Source organism: Achroia grisella, unplaced genomic scaffold, assembly GCF_030625045.1.
Source record: "Achroia grisella isolate CSIRO2021 unplaced genomic scaffold, CSIRO_AGI_Agris_v1 utg676, whole genome shotgun sequence".
NCBI lineage: Eukaryota > Metazoa > Arthropoda > Insecta > Lepidoptera > Pyralidae > Achroia > Achroia grisella.
The window spans coordinates 1,298,363-1,322,553 of record NW_026712992.1 but is presented as its reverse complement, the minus strand read 5'-3'; the positions used below and the strand labels follow the sequence as shown (position 1 = coordinate 1,322,553).

At 31.6% G+C, this 24,191-nt stretch overlaps 2 protein-coding genes across 10 annotated transcripts in view; one reads left to right on the top strand and one right to left on the bottom strand.

The window, feature by feature from the left end:
- Positions 1-13,411, bottom strand: part of LOC131849996 (endophilin-A) — a 42,510-nt gene extending 29,099 nt beyond the window's left edge. For all 9 annotated transcript variants that reach the window (XM_059200130.1, XM_059200135.1, XM_059200138.1 and 6 more), the window contains exon 1: positions 13,213-13,411. The gene's annotated coding sequence lies outside the window, so the exon portion shown is untranslated. The remainder of the gene's footprint in view (positions 1-13,212) is intronic.
- Positions 13,412-13,949: 538 nt separating this feature from the next.
- The window catches only part of LOC131850035 (dmX-like protein 2), a 48,626-nt gene continuing 38,384 nt past the window's right edge, over positions 13,950-24,191 (top strand). The window contains exons 1-6 of the mRNA XM_059200186.1: positions 13,950-14,036; positions 15,464-15,664; positions 18,538-18,691; positions 19,297-19,373; positions 20,802-20,931; positions 21,777-21,897. Of these exons, the coding sequence (XP_059056169.1) occupies positions 13,950-14,036; positions 15,464-15,664; positions 18,538-18,691; positions 19,297-19,373; positions 20,802-20,931; positions 21,777-21,897 (770 nt within the window). The remainder of the gene's footprint in view (positions 14,037-15,463; positions 15,665-18,537; positions 18,692-19,296; positions 19,374-20,801; positions 20,932-21,776; positions 21,898-24,191) is intronic.

The window sequence follows — 24,191 nt, the reverse complement described above, 5'->3', positions numbered from 1 at the left end:
AAAAGAAAAAAGTGCATAAATAAAAATGGTACATACTTTGATTAAATAAATATATATTATATATTATTTACTTTGATATATTTTGAAAAAAAAATACTATACTTTTATTCCCTTACAAAACGCCAATTTCAATTTTTTAGGACCTAATTATTCAGACTTATATTTATAATGATAGCACCATTTTTGGCTGCTTATTTAGATAAAAAAAAACAATGTAAACAAAAATAGTTTCTACAAAATAAAAAAATAACACGAAAGAAAAAAATTATTGCGCCGCCACGCAACAAAACAAAGGGCAATTTAATTTCTATTTAGGTACATGATTTCTCGAGTTCTCGACTTTTCTCGAGCTTGATTTCCCGGGAACAAAACCCATGAATTTTCCGGGAATTCTCGAACCGAGAATTCCCGGGAATGAACCCTAGTTACAATGGAATTTGAAACATTACACCGTTAATATTCTTTAAATAAAACAATAGATGATGAAAATCAACAAGTCGCTAGTGACTTGCAATATATTCAGCAACAAAATACAATGTTTAGGCGGCCACTTCGTAAAACGAGATAATATATAGCAATGGGCAATTATGTAATCTGCGCCATGGGAATATTTTATTTGGGTAGAGACAGGCAGTGGCAACTCATATCGGGATAGGTATAGCGGTGAGCGTCGACTATCCCCAACTTTACTGTTTTCTAAATACATTCATTTTCCTTAGCGACACGCACAACTTTTTAATATAAAACTTTTGCACAACATTGATAACTACTAAATGATCAATAGATAATCTAGTAAAAACTTTTACTTTATTTAAGTCTTGTAATTTTATATACCTAGTACCTGTATGTAGTATGAATATTCATCCATTGCGTGTATTTTTGTCAAGAAAACTATACTCTCGACTCTGCATAGAATTTATACTATTTATAATTATACTATAAAATTGTTGTTAACAAAGTACAAGACAAAAGAAATAAATCATGCAATCCAGTTTATGGAAGTACTTATTACAGCAAGTTAATTTAGTTTATTATCGTATAAAATTAGTAATCATATACTTAGGAAACAGTAATAGCTAATAGGCATCAGTATTTGCAGTTTTCAAATGTCATTTGTAATTCGCATTATACTGTCCGAAAGCGCAGCGTGAGTTCTACTCTACTTCTACCGTCTTATTTTTGGTCCCCCTAATGAACATAATAGATGACAAAGTTTCGGTAAGGGTGGGGAATGTAATGATTTATAAAACCGTGCAGAACAACCTTGTTCTTCGACTTTTTGTGACGGAATGTAGAATCACCCACGCATCCCGCCTACGACCTACTAAGAGACCCCTCGGCCCTCTCGTCTTCTCTGAATGCGCGATCGAACATACGTAAGAGTTTTTATTGCTTTATCAAGTTATTTAAATGAGATTACTCTGTCATTTTATATATGTACCCGCAAATAGACTGTGGTAGAAAGTTAAAATGTTTCGCTCTCTGAACGAACCTCTATGAAGCTCATGACTTTTTTATATTGCTACAATTCGCACATACAATAACAAATTGGTTACATGTAAGCATGTTCGATGTTGTTAATGATACAATTATTGTATGTGATTTGTAATAAACAAATCAATTATCTATTTATCTACATGTAAAAAGCGATATAAACAAATATATATGCTTACCACATTAATGAAATGGATTGTAATTTCATAAACAAAAGATAAAAATTGAAAATAACATAGTAAGACATTACTGAGTCACTGAGGTAAAAAAGTAAATAGTTGTTTATTAAAATAATAATGATTTTGCTGAACAGTATAATAAAATACTATTGTTTGAGACAAATAATAAAAAAAACATTAAAATTCAATAATTACAAACTTTGATAATTCCACTCTAAAGTTAAAAAAATCTTCGGTTTGAGTTCATCCAATATTGTACTAAGTGTGTAATACTTCTTAGTACGGGTACTCGTATCAAAATACATGTTTTAACAGTGCGAAACATTTAGCAAACACGGACCCACCATCTACCTATTCACGTTGTAATAATTACACACCTGCGCAAAAGCGTAGAATTACGCAACAAGGCTGGAAAAACAAACTCCATTGTTATTATCATAATGTTCCCGTTTCCATGGCTACTAATTTTGTTGCGGTAATCGAGTAATACAAAGTCAAGTCAAGCATAGAGTCGATGTAATTTAATTAAGTTCACAGTAAAACATATCAAGAATCATGATGTAAAAAGTTAAAAGAGAAACGATGGTTTTAACATCTAGCAATACTTTTTATTTAATTAAACTACGAGTACCATATAGTAAATATATGTACGATAAAATATCATAAGTAATAGCCATATCATTAAAAAACGTGATTGTAGCGTTACGTATTAAAAAGCTACCAAGAGGTAATGAATTTTACCGGCTCTTGTCATCAGTGTTTCCAGGGAGCTTGTTTAAAGGAAAAATGATGTTTTGAATAAATAATACCAAATTTACTCAATCATAATCAACAGATTAAAATTATATCTATACGTATAAATAAAATTGGAGTATCTGTTTGTAATATTGAAATAACCGTTTTTTACGACATGCATATAAATACATACACCAAAATAATATTTTTTACCATTTTTGTCTATCTGTTTGTTCCGGCTAATCTCTGAAATGGGACTTGACGGGATTGACGGGACCTTTTTTGGCTGCAGACTTTTTTTTTTACACAACTTTTATTTTAGAAAAATAAAGTTTTAGAAAATATATAGTTAATGTGATAGATGAATTTTAAGAAACCTGTATGTTTCTCTTACCTCATTTTTTAACTAAAAATAATCGTATCAAACCATCGATAGAATTATTTATTAGTCTGAAAAGGTATGGACTCAAAACTCAAGAGATATATTTTTATTCACGTGCAAATATAACTAGCCTCTACTTGTCTATAAATAATTGAGACGTAGGTTTTCGACGATCCATTTCTCTTGTATACAGACGTTTTCACTATATTCATAAAGACCCTTATTGAGATGCTGCGATTTATTGCTTTTGTTTCACTCCACTGTCTATTTTTAAATATTCTTAGGATAGTTTGAATCGTCTTTCTAGCATTTCTAGCATTTTAATATTTACTAGGGTAACAGCCATACTTAAAGACGTTCCTTAAATTATCGCTAATAAATATTTAGTTAAGTAAATATTATTAAATCTTTTATTGAGGTATTTCTCCTAGAGTTAAAATTTTATTATTAATTAGCTAATAGTAACTTTAATGGAGCATAGGGCTGCTTGTATGTATTATGCTGTATGATACATGGTACAGATTATGGTAAAGATACTGTTCACTTTATGGAATCAGGTAGGACTTAATATTTCATATGACATGTGTAATAATAGCTTATAAATTATGAGACAAAATAATGGTGCCAAATATAAAGGTCGTGTTACACACGTGGGTTTTTAGTGAGTGACCGATCGGTTCATTCAAACGGGATGACGGATCGAAGAAAGTGCGCGCGCATCCCCCGCACCGTCCCCGACACGTCTCGCTTTAATACCGAACCGAAGGACGAATCCTTCGTACAGATTAAGAATATTCCATGAAATAGTGCCTTAAATAACTGTATACCTAGCTTATAACTATAATTATTTAAGAAGTTTTCTGTTTGAAAAACAACATATCGATCTTACGTGACATAATTAGTATAGGATCATTAAAAAGCGATTTAAAAATAGAATCAACGAAATCGGTTGGATTTCAGTATACCTACCGCCTTCATATTAAAAGTAGAAAACCCGTCGAGTTGATAATCTCCTATCTTTGGGAGAGTGTTAAAAGCAATCTTTTATTTTATATAATTGAAATGGCTGCAATAAAATGAGGAGCCCATACCATAAAAATCATAATGTATTATCATTTGACACCCGTGATACTACTCATGCGTTGCCAGTGTAGAGGAGTAAAATGTCATGCCTCTTAATCTTAATTTAACTGCCTAATTACACCCTACAACTGAATCACAGTTTCAAAGCAAGCTGCTTGGCGATTGAAATAAGGGGAGCTGCGATACCCACGCAGATGATTTCGACGACCTCCGGTACATCACCTACCTGTTATTCTGTAATCAATTCTCCCAATTCAATGTCAATATTTGTCAAAACATTATTTCATTCAATCACCTACAAATGGGAGCATTAGTCCATTAGTCTTATGTCAACTATACATAATAATATAACGGAGCTCTGTATGTACATAAAAGTTATAAGAGGACTTATATCAACGTTATAGGACCGCTGTAGTTTGTGAAACGACTAATTCAATTTGGGTGCAGTTTTCACTAATGTATGTAATGTAAGGTTCATAAAATTTTATTAAAGATTTGTGTTCGTTTATTTCAATCGGTTTTGAAACAAACAAGCTATTAGGGTTCGGTAAGGCAGTCAAAAATAAAATAAAGACCTATGTCATTGTGTAAAATAATGAGTAGAAGAGCTTTTAAGATGTTTTTTTTGTAATATGTAACAAACATAAGTTATACCTGCATAAATTTTACACACATTTTTTTTATTACAATATATAATTCAGTACATGAAGTTTTAGAAAAAAAACAATTGATAGGCTATGTATTTCAACTTTCACTGTATTACAGCTTCAAAGTTTAGTAACTCTATATTCCGTACACAATGCTGAAAGTTGAACATAGTTAACAATTGCCTGTTATGGTTTACTAAAAGCATCTGTATTGTTGGTTTCTATAACAAAAGCTATTAAAATCGAAGGAACACACAATGATTGGATGCTGGGACCAACGGGGTCGAGTGAGACGAATGGGAGTCAACATGTCAGGGGCGCGCTCTGTTCTTTTAGCGATAGAACTAGGATAGTTTGGATATGGGTCGCGAACCGCCGCAGAGGGTAGCGGTAGGGGGTAGGGGGTGTTACGGTCCAGTTCTTACCGAATTATATTTCGATTGATTAATATCCCATTTAGATTAACTGTGACGGACTTATCAGCTTGACTATTTATAATTTCGCCTGACTATAATTTGTAATTAGGTTACTAGAAATAACATGAAAAAATATTTTTTTATTTCTTATCTTCAATTCGTAACTTCGATTAATGTTAGGTTTAGAAGAAGAAATGAATTTTATGTCATCTTATACGTTATGCAGTGCCTGACGTACAAAGCATAGGAATAGGTAATGAACAAAGGACTATAGCTGACTAGTGCAATTTTCCCCGTTTTTGCAACATTTTTCCTTGCAGTTCCGGTCGTATTGGTCGTTGCGAGATGTTTTATAGCCTATAACCCCCTACAACTTCATAATATTATAATTTATAATATTAGTATATACCTTTAGGTACAATAGTAGGGCACCAGAGTCTGGCTGACTAAAAATAACCAAATCAATACCCGTGTTTCAGACAAAAGCATTATTCCAATTGTTAATTATTCAAAGAGTAGAGAAAACGACGATATGTATAATTCTTCTGTACGCGTGTTTGTCACCTGAGTCCTTCTAAACGGCTGAACCAATTTGGAACAATGGTTTGTAAACAGTATTGAATCCGGTAAGCAGCGCTGCTTTACCTGTTTAGTACCCGATGCGTATAAAAATAGTAGCTTTCAGCGGAAACATACATATGAATAAAGAAATGAGATTACATTACAAATCTCATTTATGACAATTTACAAAACTCTTCGTTGTGCGCTTCAGAGATAGATTTTATTTTTGAATCAATTACTTTATGGAAAAGAACACTTTCTAACCACCTTATGATAGAAATACTAAGGCGTAAATTCATGTCTAGAAATAGACATGAATAAGAGTAAGCAATTGCTATTAACTGGCGACTGAGGGCGGCGCCCGCCTGTCTGCCGTCATAGGCGTCAGGGACAGCCTAGATTACAGCCAAGTAAGTTAAAAAGGGACCTAAATATTATTTATATTATTTGGATAAACCAAATAAAATAAATAATATTTAGGTCCCTTTTATTCTGTTCTACTGATATTTATTTGTACAGTTTCGAATAGTGACTTTATGATTTCATAACTTCAGTGCATTCTATATGGTGATACATCGGTGTCTAAAGATATCCTGCTTGCAAATACCAATTTGCAACCGATATACAAAACAATTCGATATTCATTGAGGTATCGAATAGAAATACGATTTTGATCAATTCAATATTTAACATTAACATGCCGCTTACAAACTAGACTGGTGTGCGTCATCACATGTATCATAGTGCTGAAATTTCGTTATTAAATATCCATTTCGTATAAAGCACTGTTCCAAGAAAGCAACTATAACTTGAAAATATTCTGGTATATAATTTACGACTAATTTGTATAAGGTGTAACGAATACTAATATTTTTAGATTACACTGTATTTAAAATATAGTAGATAATAATAATAATAATAAACTTTATTGGCAGAAGTAACTATATCATATTTTCCATATATTTATTCGTGTTAAGACCACATTAACTAGGTTCATCTTTACATAGTACAAAACAACGTCCTCAACGTCCAGCTGTCTGTTCCCTAAATCTTTTAAATTATTCAACGAGTTTTAATGAAGTTTTCAGCAATAGATAGAGCAAAGTCAAGAGGAGTACTTGTACGAGTATAATACATGTCTGTAGTATATTATAAAAAATAAACCGAAAAATTCAAATGTTTGGAATGCATCCGAGCGAAGCCGGGACGAGTTAAATCGCTAGTAATATATATAACAATTCGAATTTAAATACGGGAGCTCAAAAAAATTATAAATACATATTTTAAACGGATGATTGTTGCCAGCTGTTGCTTTACATCTAAAAGTTCAAAGTTCGTCAACTTTGTTTAGTAAGTACTGATGGTAGTTACGTCTTTCATTTTAATTATCATGAGCAACGGTTTTAAATATATAGCTAATATCAAAGAGGTGAAATTATACTGTATTATCCATGCCAATATTTGGTTATAAAGTGAGCGGAACGAAAGGAATGTTAATGAAGAGGTCCTCTTTACCAACACCCATTAGCCACATGAATAGCAATACCTTTTCAGATCGACCTCCACGAAGTCCTTCCTTGAAACCATCGGTCGATTAATCGTGAATCTGCCACTATGGGCGAATTGACCTCACTTTATGTTCATCCTATCATCCTCCACTAGTGCCCAGCATATACCGTTACCACCAGCTTGCTTTACCGATTAGTTTCATTTTTAATGTATAAGATGATAATATATGCATTAAAATTGAAGCTATATCTAGGAGAGAGGATTATCCGTTATCGCCGTATTTTGTGTACTCTGTACCAAGTTACACTTTGTACAAAGTCGTCGGCGTTACCCGCTTCAGTCTTTGCCTCACTGTTTCAGATGTCAAGCAGCTTGCTTTGTGATTGTTTGGTTTCCAATTACATAAAAAAGCATGATAAACACGACTAAGTAAAAGACGAAGTAATAGCAATTATTAATCAGTATGAAGACGTATGTATGTGTACTTAATACAATTTGTCTTTCCAATATTCCACAGATTCAGAATTGAATTGAATTTGAATTGAATTGAAAGGCTACTCGATTTAAAAATTTAGTTCATTTAAATATTAGGCGCATAAGAATAAAAAGAGAGTAGTCAGTGCATCACATTTAAAGTTAGTAATGGATTTAGTAACGTTAATACTTAAGTTAAAATTGTAATGCGATCAAATATCGAAAGTGTAAACCATAAAAAATAGCAGTAGGTAAATAAAATATACTACAGCTGTTAATTTACAAAATACCTATCCATAATTCTGTGCAAACTTTGACGTTGTATAGGTACTTCTCCGTCAGCCATTTCAGCTATCCGCAAAGCAGCTTCTATGTATGCTGTGTTTCAGGTGGAGGGTGAGATATGGCAGTGCGTATGGGCACAATTTCAAACACTATTTAAAAAAATCCTTAATTAGATAACAACATAAAAAGACAATACTACGCATTTAATTGGTGGAGCTACGTTACAATAAGTCGTAGAACACGATAAAGGAATAGTCTTAAAAGGGATTTAGATAAACAACAAAGACCATAGAACAAAAACGAGAATATAGTTATCTATAATATGCTTTCTTTTCTTTAGACAACGCAGAAACGAAAAAAACGTTGTATGCTTGTTGTCTTGAGATTGTCTAAATGATTATCGCTTTCGGGTACGCTTGATTTGATCTATTGTACTCTCACATGTAATCGTTTTTAGGTCGACGAAGTATTGAGTTGTATATTTGCTTTACATCTGTCTAAATATCACGAGTTAAGACCGAAATGCAGATCATAATAGGATTAATTTCGTGATAAACACGATGATAATTTAATTCTTCCGTAGACAAAATGACGCCATCAGGCCGATAGCACTTCTATTCTCATAACTTTATGATATTGTAGACATATATAGTCATATATCACTCTGGAATAATGTACAGCGAAATAATTTCTTAAATCAGTGCAGTGGTTCCGAATTTAAATACCCCAAAACTAAATCCGCTCTGACTGACTCTCTTTTTAGTTATATTTGTAAAAATTAAAAATCAAAATATTTAAAACTTGTTCCAGTATATATACAGTTCAGAAAGGAAATAATGTTTATTATTATCATTTCAGTGCTTGAAATTGAATACTAGGATAAAAGATTAGGGATAGTCGCCAAAACTTTGATTGAAAGCTAGATATCTACTATCTAATTTTATGAAGGTACATTCCTTATTTAACAATATAGGTAATGGATTCGATCAATCAGGTACGAAGGTTCTTTCCCAAAAGAACTAGAAATAAGAGAGTTTTTGCACAATATGATTGTAGTGAAAAACTGACTACATCAAATTGACTACATTTATATATAAGATAGTTCTTTTATGATATTGCCAAATAAAAAAGATTTTTAGTTCGAAAGAAATAATTTTTCCTTATTCTATATAACTTTTTTCTGAACCGTGTTGCTCTAACGGGACTTTCAATAATCCTATCCTATTATTCTGTGTAATTATAAAATATATTATATTATTCCATATACAAGTGTAGAATTGTGACGACACGCTTCTTGCAAGCCGCACGTTTTTAATTGTATAATACATGTTCTTCTAATTTCCGTAATAATGACTAATAGTATCTATCACAATATATAGTAACTAAAGTAAATTCAGTACGCAAATCTGCGACTACTCTGAAATATATACAATATACATATTATTATAAAATAATCACGGCCACGCTACATTTTTCCGATAACGCCTACACATATATTTATCAGTATCATCTGCACTACTAGCGCACAATGTGGGCAGGAATGGCATAATAAACGTGACATAGGTTCAGTCAACGAGTTGTCATCAATTGCCGTGCCTTTATTCCATTATCGTATTGCAATACATTCGTAGAGCGGTAATACAATATGCGATTTTAGTCAGTACTAGCTGTTAACAGCTACTTCGGCCGCGTGGAACGTAACTTTATATTTATTTAAATAAAAATAACATAAACTGAAATAAGAAGCCTAAATTACCCCATATAAGCTTTAGCGAGTGAAAATCAATCAGTTAAGCCGTTTCAGAGATTAGAAAGAACAAACAGACAGACAGCGAGACTTGTTTGTAATTTTATAAACACTAGAATTAATTATCTCCTCGTTTTTTTAATTGATTGAAAAGATAAGAGCGCGCTCCCCAAAAAAATGTGCATATTGTCTAAGCACCCGAGTGTAGGCGGCAATTGAGAGCTCCCCCTGCGCATACTAAAAATAGAAAACAACTGACGAACCCCCACGTTGTTTCTGTGAACGTACAAATATAGAACAATCCACATGAAACTATTATAAAACTGATACTGCATCAAGCGCACTTAATGTATTATGAATTACAAATCGTTTTGTTTTCTACAAATGAAACTGTTCTTGTATCCTTAAGTATATGTATGTTTAGTCAATAGATAAATATACTGAACTATGATGATGATATGATGTGTAATATGTGAAAAGAAATACTTTCACGTACGTGTTATTTTTTTATATACGCACCTGCGTTTACGTTGGAGGGGCACAGGTAGAGGATGAACAAATGAGCATGAAGTTAGGTGTCACTAACCTACCCATCTTGACAAATAGCAATTTATTACGATTGGGGGGAAGGGAAATGTTAATAATGCGGACTGATGACCCTATTGCTAGCAATATACCTTGTCAGGTTGATCTCCACGCGGTTCCCCCTGGAAAAAATAGCAATAAAATCCTGGTGAATTTACTACGATGGGTTAATTGACCTGACTTCATTCTCACCCTACCATCCTCCGCTGGTGCACTGCCAGCGTAAACCGTCAGCGTAAGCGGTTAACCGTACCATTGTCATCTATTAAAAAAAAATTACAATGATTTCCAGAGGGAATAGCGGTAAGGTCAACCTGACTGGGTACATTTCTAGCGATGGAATAATTAGTTCACATTACTAACAATCCCTTTCCCCGTTATTTGCTCACGGTCACTTTAGACCCCTTTGAACTGATATAATTCACCCAACAAAACACTATGGTTGCGTACTTATCTAAGGCTAGACAAATAAACTTAATGAGAACATATTTAAGACAAACAAAAGGGACAGTAAGCAAAACATGATCAAAGGAATGTGATAACGCGTGATAGAATATAGGAATGGTTAGCTACAAGGACACATTTTAAGTCATCATTCTAAATACATACTATATTTATGTAACTATTTGTTTTTAAAGATAATATGAGTGTTAAGAGAATTCTGTTTTGAATACTTACAGTATTACTTACTTCAAAGAAACAATCTAAATTCGACAATGTAATTTTTGTATGTTCTACATCAATTCAGATAATTCTTTTCGCGTTTAATAGCAGTCACGTGCATGTTCGTTCCATATAGAATGAGTCGCAATTAAAGTCGCTTTTTATGTTATAAAATCTTATATTTAAGAAATACATTATGTGTAACAATACGTCATCAATTTGCAAATGGAGCAAATGTATGTATAGTTTGCATAGATTACTATCCACCCATTTATCTGATTTCTCAATATTACCACAAAAAAAAAATACTTACTATGATAGCTGGGTATGATGCTAAATATCCATGTAAGAAGAAAAATCTTACATTTGATAAAACAGTATTATATGTAACTACCCATGACTGACAGTAGAATATAACCCTGGAGAATAATTTAAAGTGAATGACTTCATTGAAAGCTTTAACATCCGCTCATTCAAAAACTAACTCAATAATAGTAATGCATTAGAGTTTCATTTGCTCTGCAGATTTTCGATGTACAAACATCTGGTACTACACATCTATTAGTGTCAATTAGGAAAAAGACTAACCCGAAATAAAACTTCATTCAACATAAAACACTGACAGATAACATAATGATATTAATACTATGTTAATTGATACAGTAACAGAGCACAGACATGAGCTCAGATAAATAAAACACTGTTTTCATGTAAATTTTTAGTAGTGGAATAATTGAAAATTGCTAAAGGGGAATTAAATATATTTATTTTAATTATAAACGGTGTTATATTACAACTTAATACAAAGTGAACTTATGTACTAAGATTTCTTGTAGTACATAGATTTTTATTCTCTTGAACAAAAGAGTGTTACCTAGTCATTTTATTAACTGTACATATTATTGTATTATTAAGTTAAACTTCTATCTTTCATATGTACACAAAATAAAATGAAAAATTCTTTTTCTGTATGGACAATATTTATATTGTGTACTAGCTATACCAGAGACTTTGTCTGCATGGAATTTAACTTTATGCCAAAAAAAGTCCCGTCAAAATCGGTACAGCCATTTCAGAGATTAGCCCGAACAAACAGACAGACAGACAGACAAAAATTGTAAAAAATGTTATTTTGGTGTATATACCACATTTATATTCATATGTAAAAAACCGTTATTTCAATATTACAAACATACACTTCAATTTTATTTATATGTAAAGATGTATAGAGATACCACTGTTACAAAAGAGCCCATATAATTAACATTTTATACATGAATGATTCTTTTAATTTCACAATGATGTTATATCAATACTTAATATTTATAATATTTTTTTTTAATAATATATTCTTGTATTGTTGTAATAAAATACAAAGATGTCTTACTCTATGTAAATATAAAAAATAAATGCAACAGCAACTTAAACTTGAATATAAGTTTTTATAGAAAACCTTTGACAGTGTAATAGGAAATGTGATATTATAAAAGAAATATTGAATCAGTAAGAATCAAACCAACATTAATATTATTAATAGTATGAATGGGAAAGTATTTCCAGTTGTTGTTTACAAAACTAAAGACGAAACTAAGCAGAATATATCAAAAGGGCATTAAGTGATTTTTCATTAAATAAAAAATATTCTGGAAGGTGTGATCTAATGGAAGATGAAAGTGTCATGCAGCTGAAGACATGAGTAACAGCTAGTTAATTAAAAATAGTAGCATATATGTATAAGAGTATCCACAGTACATACTAATAAAAACATATACAAACAAGAAAATAGGTAAGTTAGAAATCCAATACTTCAGTGACCTTTGTGATTAGACTAGTGTAGTTGAGAGTTGATTTAGCTTATTGGCAAAAATGTTTACTCAAATGCATAACTAACACAAACAGGAGTTAATAATAGGTCCCTACATTACAAATTTGCACCTCTCTCCATCCGAAGACAATTTGTTTTTTCCATAACATAAAATAAAAATAAACATCTCTTGATAGCCTAGGTTCAACTTATGTACTACTAGAATATTGAACTTTTAGTAAAGATGTATTGTGTATTAATGTCTTTATAAAGTAATTTGGTGATATTTAATTTAAAAAAACTGAAGTTTTTTTAGTGTACATACTATTTTTTTTATATTACATTGGTGGCACGCAATCACGGGCCACCTAATGGTAAACGGTTGATTAGGCTACAAACAGTCAGACAATATTTTTTAGCAAAACAAGATTATATCTTCCGGTGTTGATTAAATAACATTGTATTATGTACGTGTATCATGTAAATCGATATCATAAAAAGGCAGATGATTCGACAAAAGATGTGTCTAATTAACAATGTAAGATAAAGATTTATATTGTGAATTGGTACATTACTAAATACTTTGGTAATAAACATTCGTATAAAGTGTAAATAAAGAACTAGTAAAGGTAATATAAAATCACTTACTTTTTTAGTAGGCCCCTGGACTGCACCGTCAATCTTCAAATTACAAATAGTTTCGGAATACAGTATTTTTTTATGGAATATATTTCGATGCTCTTTAATTCTAATAATCACAATTAGAATTCACGAAAGAATTCATTAATTCCACTGTAATTTCTTTAAAACAAATTAACAGATCAATACACAAAAATCTAGCCCTGAAACGAACTGTCAACTGTCAATTTGTCATACTGTCATATATGATGAAAAAAATAACAAGATCAGTGTTAGGTAATCTGTGGATACAATAAGGAAGCAACTCCAGGCAGACAGAGGGCGATACTGTATTACAATGCAATTAGTTATTTAATGTATATTGTAGTAGTTGTTCTCTATTAAAAAAAGTTGGTAAATTTGATGATTTATGAAATTTAAATCAAACTATTATAAATGAAAGTATTTGAATTATGTTAATGAATTACTTACCGTTTTTTAACGTTTTGTGCGGTTTTACGGTTTTAAATACCTACGGTATATATCGGTTTATGGGATCTACACAAAAGCAATTGTCTGTCATTAGATGTCATTCTGATCAATTAAGTATTTCTTGATCAATTAAATTAAATCGAAAATTATTTCTGGAAATGTTTAAACCTTTTAATTCTCGTATTCATTATGTGTTATTTTATTAAATTCTTACTATTACATTTTTTAACATTGAAGGAATATAGCCTTTAAAATATTTGATAAATTAGTTCATTATGAACTGCCATCAAGTATTAAGTGGCGCCTGTAATTCAGGAGATCAATGTTTTGCTGTCGGTTCAGTCGAGGGTATACCTTTCACAGTAAGTAAAACGTTTAAGACTACCGATCAGTTATTGCTAAGTCTCGTGACTAGATATAGACTAGCGAATTCTTGGAATTGAGAAGTATTGAATTTAAACACGAATATTTGCATTAGCCTACTTTCAAGCATAAAGAATTTTATTCGTAGCTTTAAATGTTATCTACAATTCATTGCCTTTGGATTTAAGCCATTTGCTTTCTTTGCATAAGTCATATCTAAACAAATATACATATGTCCACTATGGTTTTTTTTATCCTTGAACACTAATTTGCATTAGTCATTAGAGTATGTTTATTTAAATAACAATATCAAAAGTGACGACTTGAATCTCACTAGATGTAGTAGTAACTACATAACATTTATCTTACATTATAATAGGCCCATGAGATTAACTGGTATGAAAAACCAATTGAGTCTGGAATAAAATAGCTCTTCTTGTACTATAAAAATTATATATATAGAACTTTCAGTGTTCTAAAATTTTAGGTTAAATTCCAGAAGATTTTGTTCTAGAAAGGGTATTAATTATTGTATAAATAGCTGATGTAATTAATATTTCTCTTGCAAAATGAATATTATTTTTAAATAACAAAAATCTATTTCTATTTCTATTTCATGTAAGCGAAAATACCTAAAAAACAAAGTATCAACTCATAGATACATGATAAATCAATGACCTCATTTGCTTGAAGTGGATAGATTTTGCTCTTAAAATATTATACAAAATGAAATTAGACATACAAATATAATTTTCTATTGATATGTATAAGAATATTTTTCATACATACCTCTGTTAATTATTTATAAAGTATTAGAGCCAAAATGTTATGTTCACATATTAGTATATAGGTTTATTTATTATTTTTTTTTTTTTTTATTTCTTTATTAGAAACCAACAGCGTATTAGTATATAGGTTTATTATTGTAATAACTTGCAAGGGAAATGAAACAGAGAGAATATTTTTAATTTTGACAAATATATAATACTAGATGTGCTTGTGACTTTGTCAATATGGAATAGTACCTTGTAATACCTTGAACAATTAAAGAAATAATATTGAATGATATAACTTATAAAATATTTCAGTCAAAAATATTAGCTTCAAAAATGATGAATTTCCATTTTTCATCCAAATTTTCATCCCCTATTTTATTTTACCCCCTTAAGGGAAATATTTTTACAAACTTTGAATATCATTTTTATTTATATTTACTAAAAAAAGTTAGCTTTAAAAATGACAGTACTTTCATATAGCCTTTCATATATCTCTGCTTTCAACCCCTTTTATGCACATTAAAAAGTTGCTTATGTTCTTTCTTAGGTAGTTTTGGTGTGTGGGTCTTGCACACAGACAGACTATAATTGCAACAGTAACCCACTTTTGCATTTATAATATAAGTAAGGATTATTCTATTTCTTTCTAGGCATATGCTGCGGGATGTAACATAGTTATACTGGCATCTAATTTTGAAAGAGTGCAGATAATACCTGGTGCTATACATGGCTATGTACGCATAGGATCTCTAGATTGCAGTACAGACACTGGAAAGATTGCTGCTGCATATGGTGCAGAAGTTTGCATATTTGAACCTACACCATTGATTCATACAGCTGCTACAACCCATGTAAGTATTTATGATTTTACTATTTTAAAATGCCACTAGAAGTTATGTCTTGTATTTCATTCTGTTGCAATAATAGTAACATTGTAGTTTGGCACACTATTGTGTTATGCTCTACGAATAACAAAACAGTATATGTATGAAACAATCTCATTGAAATGTGAAAATGCAGGACTATTCAACCATTACAGATAGTGATCACAGTATGGTGTTGCAATTTATGTTTGTTATTATATCAATAAAATTGACTGCCTAAGAGCTAGAAGCCTGGTAACAGAGAAATAATATTTTAAAAGATCAAACCAACTTTCTTTGTTTCTTATCTCTTGACACCTTTAGATTTTAAGCCATTACTTTAAAATTTGGCATACAAATAATATTTGAGAACATAAATTTCATGTGCAATTCTTATACTAAATATTATCAATCAGTATCAATCTCATTTATATTAATGAAAACACTGGTATACACTATAATGAATTTATTTTTTGCATATATTCCTTACATTAAGGAAATGTGATGATATGCTAGTTCTTGAATGTGGTTCTTCAGGGGTTTTTATACAGACCAGCTTAACTTGTAGACACATAATGTTATAAAATAACTATATATGTTTACATAACTTAGATAAGGTCCAAGATGATTGATTGATACACAACATTTTATATTGGTTTGATTAAGCAGTTAAAAAATATCCATTCAGGCATTATTATGAAGAATTCCAATTCCAAATCATCTATCTTTATTCATTTAGGTCTATTACAGACTCTTCTGATATGTCAAATCTATAACTGACAAGAACCTGCTTGTATTTTATTTAAATAAATGTTTACAATAATAAAGATTTATTTTATAATTCGAATTTGGGAGAATAGAGTGACCACCAGCTTGTGCTATTGCAAAAGCAAATAGTCTAATCAGTGTTCGTAACTAAAAAAAGGGACAGACCAGCGCTTTTATGCACATTAAAAAGTTGCTTATGTTCAGGTAGTTTTGGTGTGTGGGTCTTGCACACAGACAGACTATAATTGCAAGAATCTAATAGTTGTATGGCTGTGGTATCAGACAGTGTAATCTACAAATATCTTTAAGACATTATTGAAATTGTATTGTGTAATTGCAGTAGATGCAACCTAGTATAAAATGTAATTTGTCGTCCACAATCAATTAGAACAGTTGGTATTTAATTGGTCTTATTTATATAGCATAGGTTAATGACTTGACTACAACATTTATACACTACATGTCTATTTACTACATATCTATATATATATATATATATATAGTTATAATGGAATAGTGCACCCGTCGCGGTAACGGTTTACTCTGGCGGGGCACCAGTAGAGGATGATAAGATGAGCTTCATGCTCAGGTCAGTTTGCCCATCCTGATTAAATATCCAGGAATTAATCACGATAGTTTTCAGGGGAAACCGCTTGGAAGTTGACCTAACATGGTACATTGCTAGCAATTGTCCCCATTGCTAGCAATGTACCATGTTAGGTTACCTAACCCACATTACTAATAATCCCCTTCCGCCCCCAATATCTATATTCTCTCTATAATGGCGCACCCGTCGGCGCTAACGGTTTACTATGGCAGGTCATTAGTGAAGAATGCTATGCTGAAGATGAGGTCAGGTCAGTCAGCCCATTGTGAAAAATTCGCCAGGAATTTATCATGATGGGTTCCAGGGGGAACCGTGTAGAGGTTAACTTGACATGGCACTTATCAATGGAGTCAACATTACTAAAAATCCCCTCCCCGATTCCATATACTTTAAAATTAATTACATTCATGTTATTGTACATATATAACGAAACAGAGAGGTGTATTAACATAATAATAGCTAATAGTTGCTGCTAGCCGCCGAGGCGATATAATAATATGTAAAATTCGTGAAGATATGTTAACAATACAGTCTTTTATTCTATAATATTGTAAATGTAAGTTTGTGGAGTTATTGGATGTCTAGTACTCCATTACGTATATTAATTAAACGGATAATTTTCAATCCACATTTATTTTCCACACAATTTGTTTTTCAATCACAGTCTAAGTGCAACTTACAGTCAAGTTTTAATTTTATGCAAGGAACAATAACCCTCATAATATTGATTTAGTATGGTAATTGTCCAAACTCAGTGTGTATTTATTGCAATATCAGTGTGTTCAACTGTCTGTGAATGTAGGTCAAAATAAATGGATTCAAAATTATCGACATTTTGACGAATATGACTGCAACGGTTAATATGTACTATGCTTTGTAACACGCATATAAAATGTACATCCATTTCATTTATACAAAATTACTTCCATTAATGACAAGTAGAAGTAAGCTTCTTTTTACGCAGACCTTAGTATGCGACCCAACTCGCAAATGAATGTTTTTGTCTCAATCATGAAAATTATCTACGGAGTAAAGTTTTAGTATTCGCAATGCGGAATTTATATGTTACTGGCTGACCCGGCCACACGATGCTGTGACCCGGCCAAGCGTCGCTGTGACTTAGTAGTTCAAATATTGAGGTCAATATTTTAAGTTGGACCAAATAACACACAGTGCCAAATTCGTTAAGAAGTTGATTTCGAAATTTATCCCATACTTACATCAACGCCAGATTTTTATATATATAAAAATATGAGGATTATAAAATCAAGTTATTACAACATAGTAATACAATGAAATGTTTCCTACATGCAATGATTTAATACCGCAGAATCATTGAATGTAATGACAATGTATAACAATATGTTATACCTACCTATAACAATCTTAATCGGGCTTTGCTTTGCAACAATGTATTATATTCTGTATTTTCCCTGAGTTTACATTTATTATTCAGTTAGATGTGACATGTGACCGTAATTTTCAGGGTTTGGAGTATCGGTGGGTGCAAACCGGTAAACTAGTTGCCGACGGACCGATCACAGCCCTCTCGTGGAACCTTGAAGGCACTCGGCTGTTGACTGGAGGAAAGATCTTGCAACTTTGGCACCAAGCGTCACTTTATCAGGAGGATAGCCAACGTGAGTTGTATGCGGCAATTTGAAATGTAAAGTTTTCTTTTCATTGTTAGGAATTATAAATTCACTCAATTCATCCATCTCCTTTTAAATCATTAGAAGAAATCTTTGAACTAAAATTGACAACTCTACAACTGTCGTAAATATTATATTTTATATGTATATAATAAAGTATGATATTATATTTTATGCTCATAATAAGAGTAAATATAATTTCGTGAATAGACCTAAAAAAGGCAATACTCTACCAAACATTGATTATCATATGGGATCATGAATAACTTTTATTTCCTATTATACTTTTAGGAACATTCACTAAAATCATCTACTACTGTTAGTTTTTGTAATCATATAATTACATAGCTATTATTTAGTCTTTTTTGTAGTATTGTAACTGTCAAAATAAACTAATTAGTGACTCAAAAGAACCATTGAGAATGAAGAATGGTTCATCTTTCGCTTTTGAGTTAGTAAATAAACATAACTTGGATTAGTTCAATCAATATGTTTTTTCAGTATTGATGTAAGATGCTATTGTTACACCTGAACAGTAAAAACTGTTGCATGTCTTAACTAATGTTTTAAAGTAAGTTTGTTTTTTTCTCTAGCAAATTCTGGTGTAACCTTTCAAATCGGCGGCAGCGACAAGGACGATAAACCTAAACACCAAGAAGATGAAGAACCTGTAAGTAAAATTATTTATGACCTGATACAGTGAACATCTATTCTCATTTGTCCTAGTTTCACTACCTTTGTTTATCTCATTATGTTATGATTTAAAAAGTGTATATACACTTATCCACAGGTACCTCCTCGTCACCTCTCCCCTGATAACTGTAATTTAATTTGATAGAATAGTTTCATTTTTTATTGTACACAAGAATACAGATTTTTCTAGACTAACAATAGGGATATACGGATTTAGTTTATTATAAGTAACATTGACATTTTGAACTGAAAAGATATCGTGAGTTTGTTTTGTAGTATCCCAACCGAGAATATAACCTAAGATCCCATATCATGAAAACTACGCTATGATGGTTGCGTCATAATCAGAACACACAAAGTTAAGTGTATCTCGGTGACAAATAGCCACGCGCACGAGCTAGCTACTAATATTATAGATAAGATAAGAGACAACAATGCGCCCAGAAGGCACCTGAATGTGTTTATTTATTTGTATTCTAGGAATATTTATAGTTTGATGCTCTTAATAAATTCTAATTATTTATTACTATCCAACTATGTTACTATGTTATTTTTCTTATCCAACTAAAGAGATTGCGATTCAGATATTACTAGATTTCTTCGACTTGTGATCACCTAACATCTTTGATATGCGCAGTTTAAAATTATCTTTATAACAAATAAACACAATCTATTTATTTATTTACTTTAAAATGATTCGTCCGTCACTTACCATAATGTTTTTAATCTCAATACGTAATAGTATTTTGTGTATATTTGTTTGTGTTCGTTAGGGATGCTATGGATACATAAAATTAACAGAAAAATATCTGTTATTCTAATTTAAAGTAGGTTTTTTTATATATACCTAGAATGTCAATCATTTGACTTTTCACCTGATTGATAATTGTTGTTGGCGTTAACCGTTGCTTACATACATTAATAGCAGGACGGGTATTACAAAATACATATTGATACTCGCCATCTGTTGACATTTTTGTGTAATTCGTTATTATAATTATATTATAATGCTTTATTTTATGAATAATACGCATATTTATTACAATCAAGTATCTCTGCACTTCTCAAAGGTTGATTGCGGGAGAAGGCTACAACACTACCTTTTGTACAATATTTTATTGGTCAATAAAGTAAAGAAATAAATTTATGTGGACTATGTTCTTGGGCTCCGTAATTTAACTACTCAAACACTTATCATATACCCTACAAACCAGAATATATCATACAGTTAAGAAAGTTGCTATGCACATTTAGATGACATCCACACAAACGATTGTTTACAAAATCTTTCTCTTGTTATAATATTCTAATGTAATCTAGCATATTACTCATACATGTATAAAATTTCATTAAAATGTTGAAAGGATTTGAGGATTTAAGTATATAAATATAATTGTCTATTCAGGGTTGGATCTGCGTGTGGCGATGTCACACGGCCACGCCTGCCCATCACCTTGCATTCTCTCCAGACGGCGTACTGTTCGCTACATCTGGCATCAACGACAGGCTAGTTAAGATCTGGTACCAGAATAAAGGTAATAAAAATACACAACATACAGTTTCAGAGTTTGTTTAACAAAAGAACGATTTCAAAAGTAATTCAATTGTATTATTGAACTTATACGATAAGTCCTGGTCATTTTGAGAATTATCAATGATACCTCAATATGGCGATGCTATAGTGTACATAAAAATCATATAAAAAGGACGTATTCAACTCCAATATTTTGAAGATAGTTAAAAAAATGAATAATTTTATATGATTTTCAATGGCACACTCTACACATTTTAAGAATGTCATTAAGACAGTTTAGTCACGGTACGTGCGTCATATATAATTCCAATTGTATATCTTTTGATAACATTATAATGTATTTTTATTTATGGATGTCAATGGAATGGTGCACCCGCACTATGCTAATAGTATACGCTGACGGAACACCTGTGGTTCTCCACAGGTGTTCCGTCAGCGTATCAGCGTTAAGCGTGATGTTAGTCCATTGTAGTGGATTTACACATTCATAATACATTGTTAGCAATGTACGGCCTGGGTGGTCTAAAAGTTTAGCACACCATCTTACAGCCTACAGTCATGGGTTTGATTCCTCGCACTGTACTACATTTTTATTCATCAATATATAATGGGTATCGGCCTAGGTGTGTTCTATGTATATTATGTACGTAGGTATTTTTATATAAAAATATATTTATATTAGTTGTAACTCTGCTTAGTATGGGACTAGATGGCGCTGTGTCTCAACAGACAGAACAACTTCTGTGATATAAATAATGGGACCTGTTATGATATAAATAATGTTGTACCTATTACTGTTGTTAGTGATCCTATGCCCGTTATCATATTAATGTATTATTGTTCTAGTACTTGTACAAACACATGGAGAGCATTCGCCGACTGAATTGAACTACACATTCATCTATGTCGCACATCCGCGTGCTGTCACACATCTATCATGGCGGAAAACGAGCAAATATATGCCCAAGTAAGAGTTTTGATTTTTTTAAAATTTATGATTAAAGCACGTCGTTTTGGTGTATTGGTTTGCAACCTAACTTAGGCCCGAAGATCGTGAAATGGATTTGACCGACACAAAAAACTGTTAAATTATATTTGTTAACTGTAGCTCCGGCTATGAAAACACCGATAACGAATAATAATAAACCGAGAACGACGGTTGGCTCGCTATCTGCTAAGTTTGGTCTAAAATATACCCAGCGAAATCTGGGCATGTAAACGTAAGCTCGACGTCGACAGTCGACAATGCCTATGATTAAATTAACAGTCTCAATATGCGATAACAGTCGTGAAGATAATATTTATATTATTGATAGCTAAAATAAATATTTATCTTATCAAGTAAACAAATAAACACTACTCCATAACAATATTACTAAGTATTTGATTATTCATCCTCAACTTCTTTAACATTTTACAATAAATTGTGATAAGATTTACCATTTTTATTCCAAAACATTTGAAAGTAATTTTCACCGAAATGACACTATTGATATTTTGTTAATCAAAAGTAGTCTAAGTACTTATGCAATTTACTGATATAGATAACAGTAAAAGTATTTGTCCTTGAAAAGAATTAATTGATTAAATAAAAAATTAATTTCTCTCGATTTTTTGACAAAGGATAACTTCCTTCTCATACCTCCTTTTGTAAAAAAATATATAGGGCATTCACTCACACACCTTATAGCATGGTTAATCAAGTGACAAAACATATATCACAATATCACTTTAGGAACCTCTTAATGGAAAATGTTCAAATACAATAGTATATTTTATATCCACATTATATATACATATATCTTGTAAACTACAAGGGAAAGAACATTAATCTATTAATTAAACATGAACTATGACATATACTTAAAGTGATAAATTTAAAACCTTTGTGTTTATCAGACAATTATATTCCGAGGCAAATGACTTCAAATTATCTATATATATATTAACTTGCTTGACATTTGAAACATTTGGTCAAATAGTTATCGTTTTTGTCTGTTCAATTTACACCTTATTATGAAGTTATCAATCAATTACATTTAAAAAGTATTTCCTGATCCATCCTGATTAGAATAAGTAGGTCTGGTATTGTTAGAATAAAAATAGCACTTATATATAAAATCGTATTGTCACACGTGTCTCCTATTAGGATAGGCAAAAACTAAGGAATATATATATTCCTTTTTCTTCTACATTCATCTTTCTATTCATACAACTGGTTACCTATTTATACAACTGGTTACAGGTTTTTTTATTTCACACTTTTTTTAATAGGTCGCCAAATTGATCGATGTTCATACGTGACCTAGCCTAAAAATAGCATTTATTTATACTTATCTTTGTGGATCAATAATCCATACAATAAACAAAATAGTTACTATAAGAAGTGTAATTGAATTTTATTATATCTTATCTATGGACGACAATCTACTTTTTGCCACATTCCTATAAACGTAGAATTAGCAATTACCAAGTAAATTAGTAAGCACCCTTTGAGGCACTCATTCACAATCAAACCGCTGACAATAAATCATAGCGTACAATGCACTAATAATAACAATACGACTATATATTCCGCGTCCATCTGGACAGCATTTTGGTCTAAGCACAACCCCCATAGGCCCGTAGTCTTCCTTCATGAAGATCATGAAGAAGGACTACGGGCCTATGGGGGTAGTGCATAGACGCTATCGTGGCAGATTGCCGTCGTCAGTGCCGCGACCATACAGACAATTTCTATATATTCCATTTTTATATGTCTACTATAGTATTAATTCATATGTATGTTAGTCTATAAGGTATTTATAATATGGGCCTAGTAGCCTGAAATCAATAAAATATAGATATTATTTGCTCGCTCTCGTTGTCAATTAATGGCGTTGTGGCGAATGCAACCTTCGATATTGCTTTTCCGCGGGGTATATAGTATCAAAAATGATAGGGCGTATGCTGTCTAGTGGATCACTTTGCGGTGCTTTTATTACCGGAGACAAAGTTACTTTGTGTCAGCCAGATTTAAACCGATTTCGACCTTTCACGAAAGAACACGAGTTCAAAGTGTCACTCGACTGAAAATCAGTATATCTATGGTTATATTATATACAAATATTGAGAGGCCTTACGCACGTAACTACATAGCTATTTGTACTTGTTTATGTTTTAACATAACATGAAATATAATTTAATTGGGAACCTTGGTGGTCAAGCGGTTTGACCCGCTGACTTTTACTTGGTTGCAGTTTAGTTAGCCAATTTAGCCAA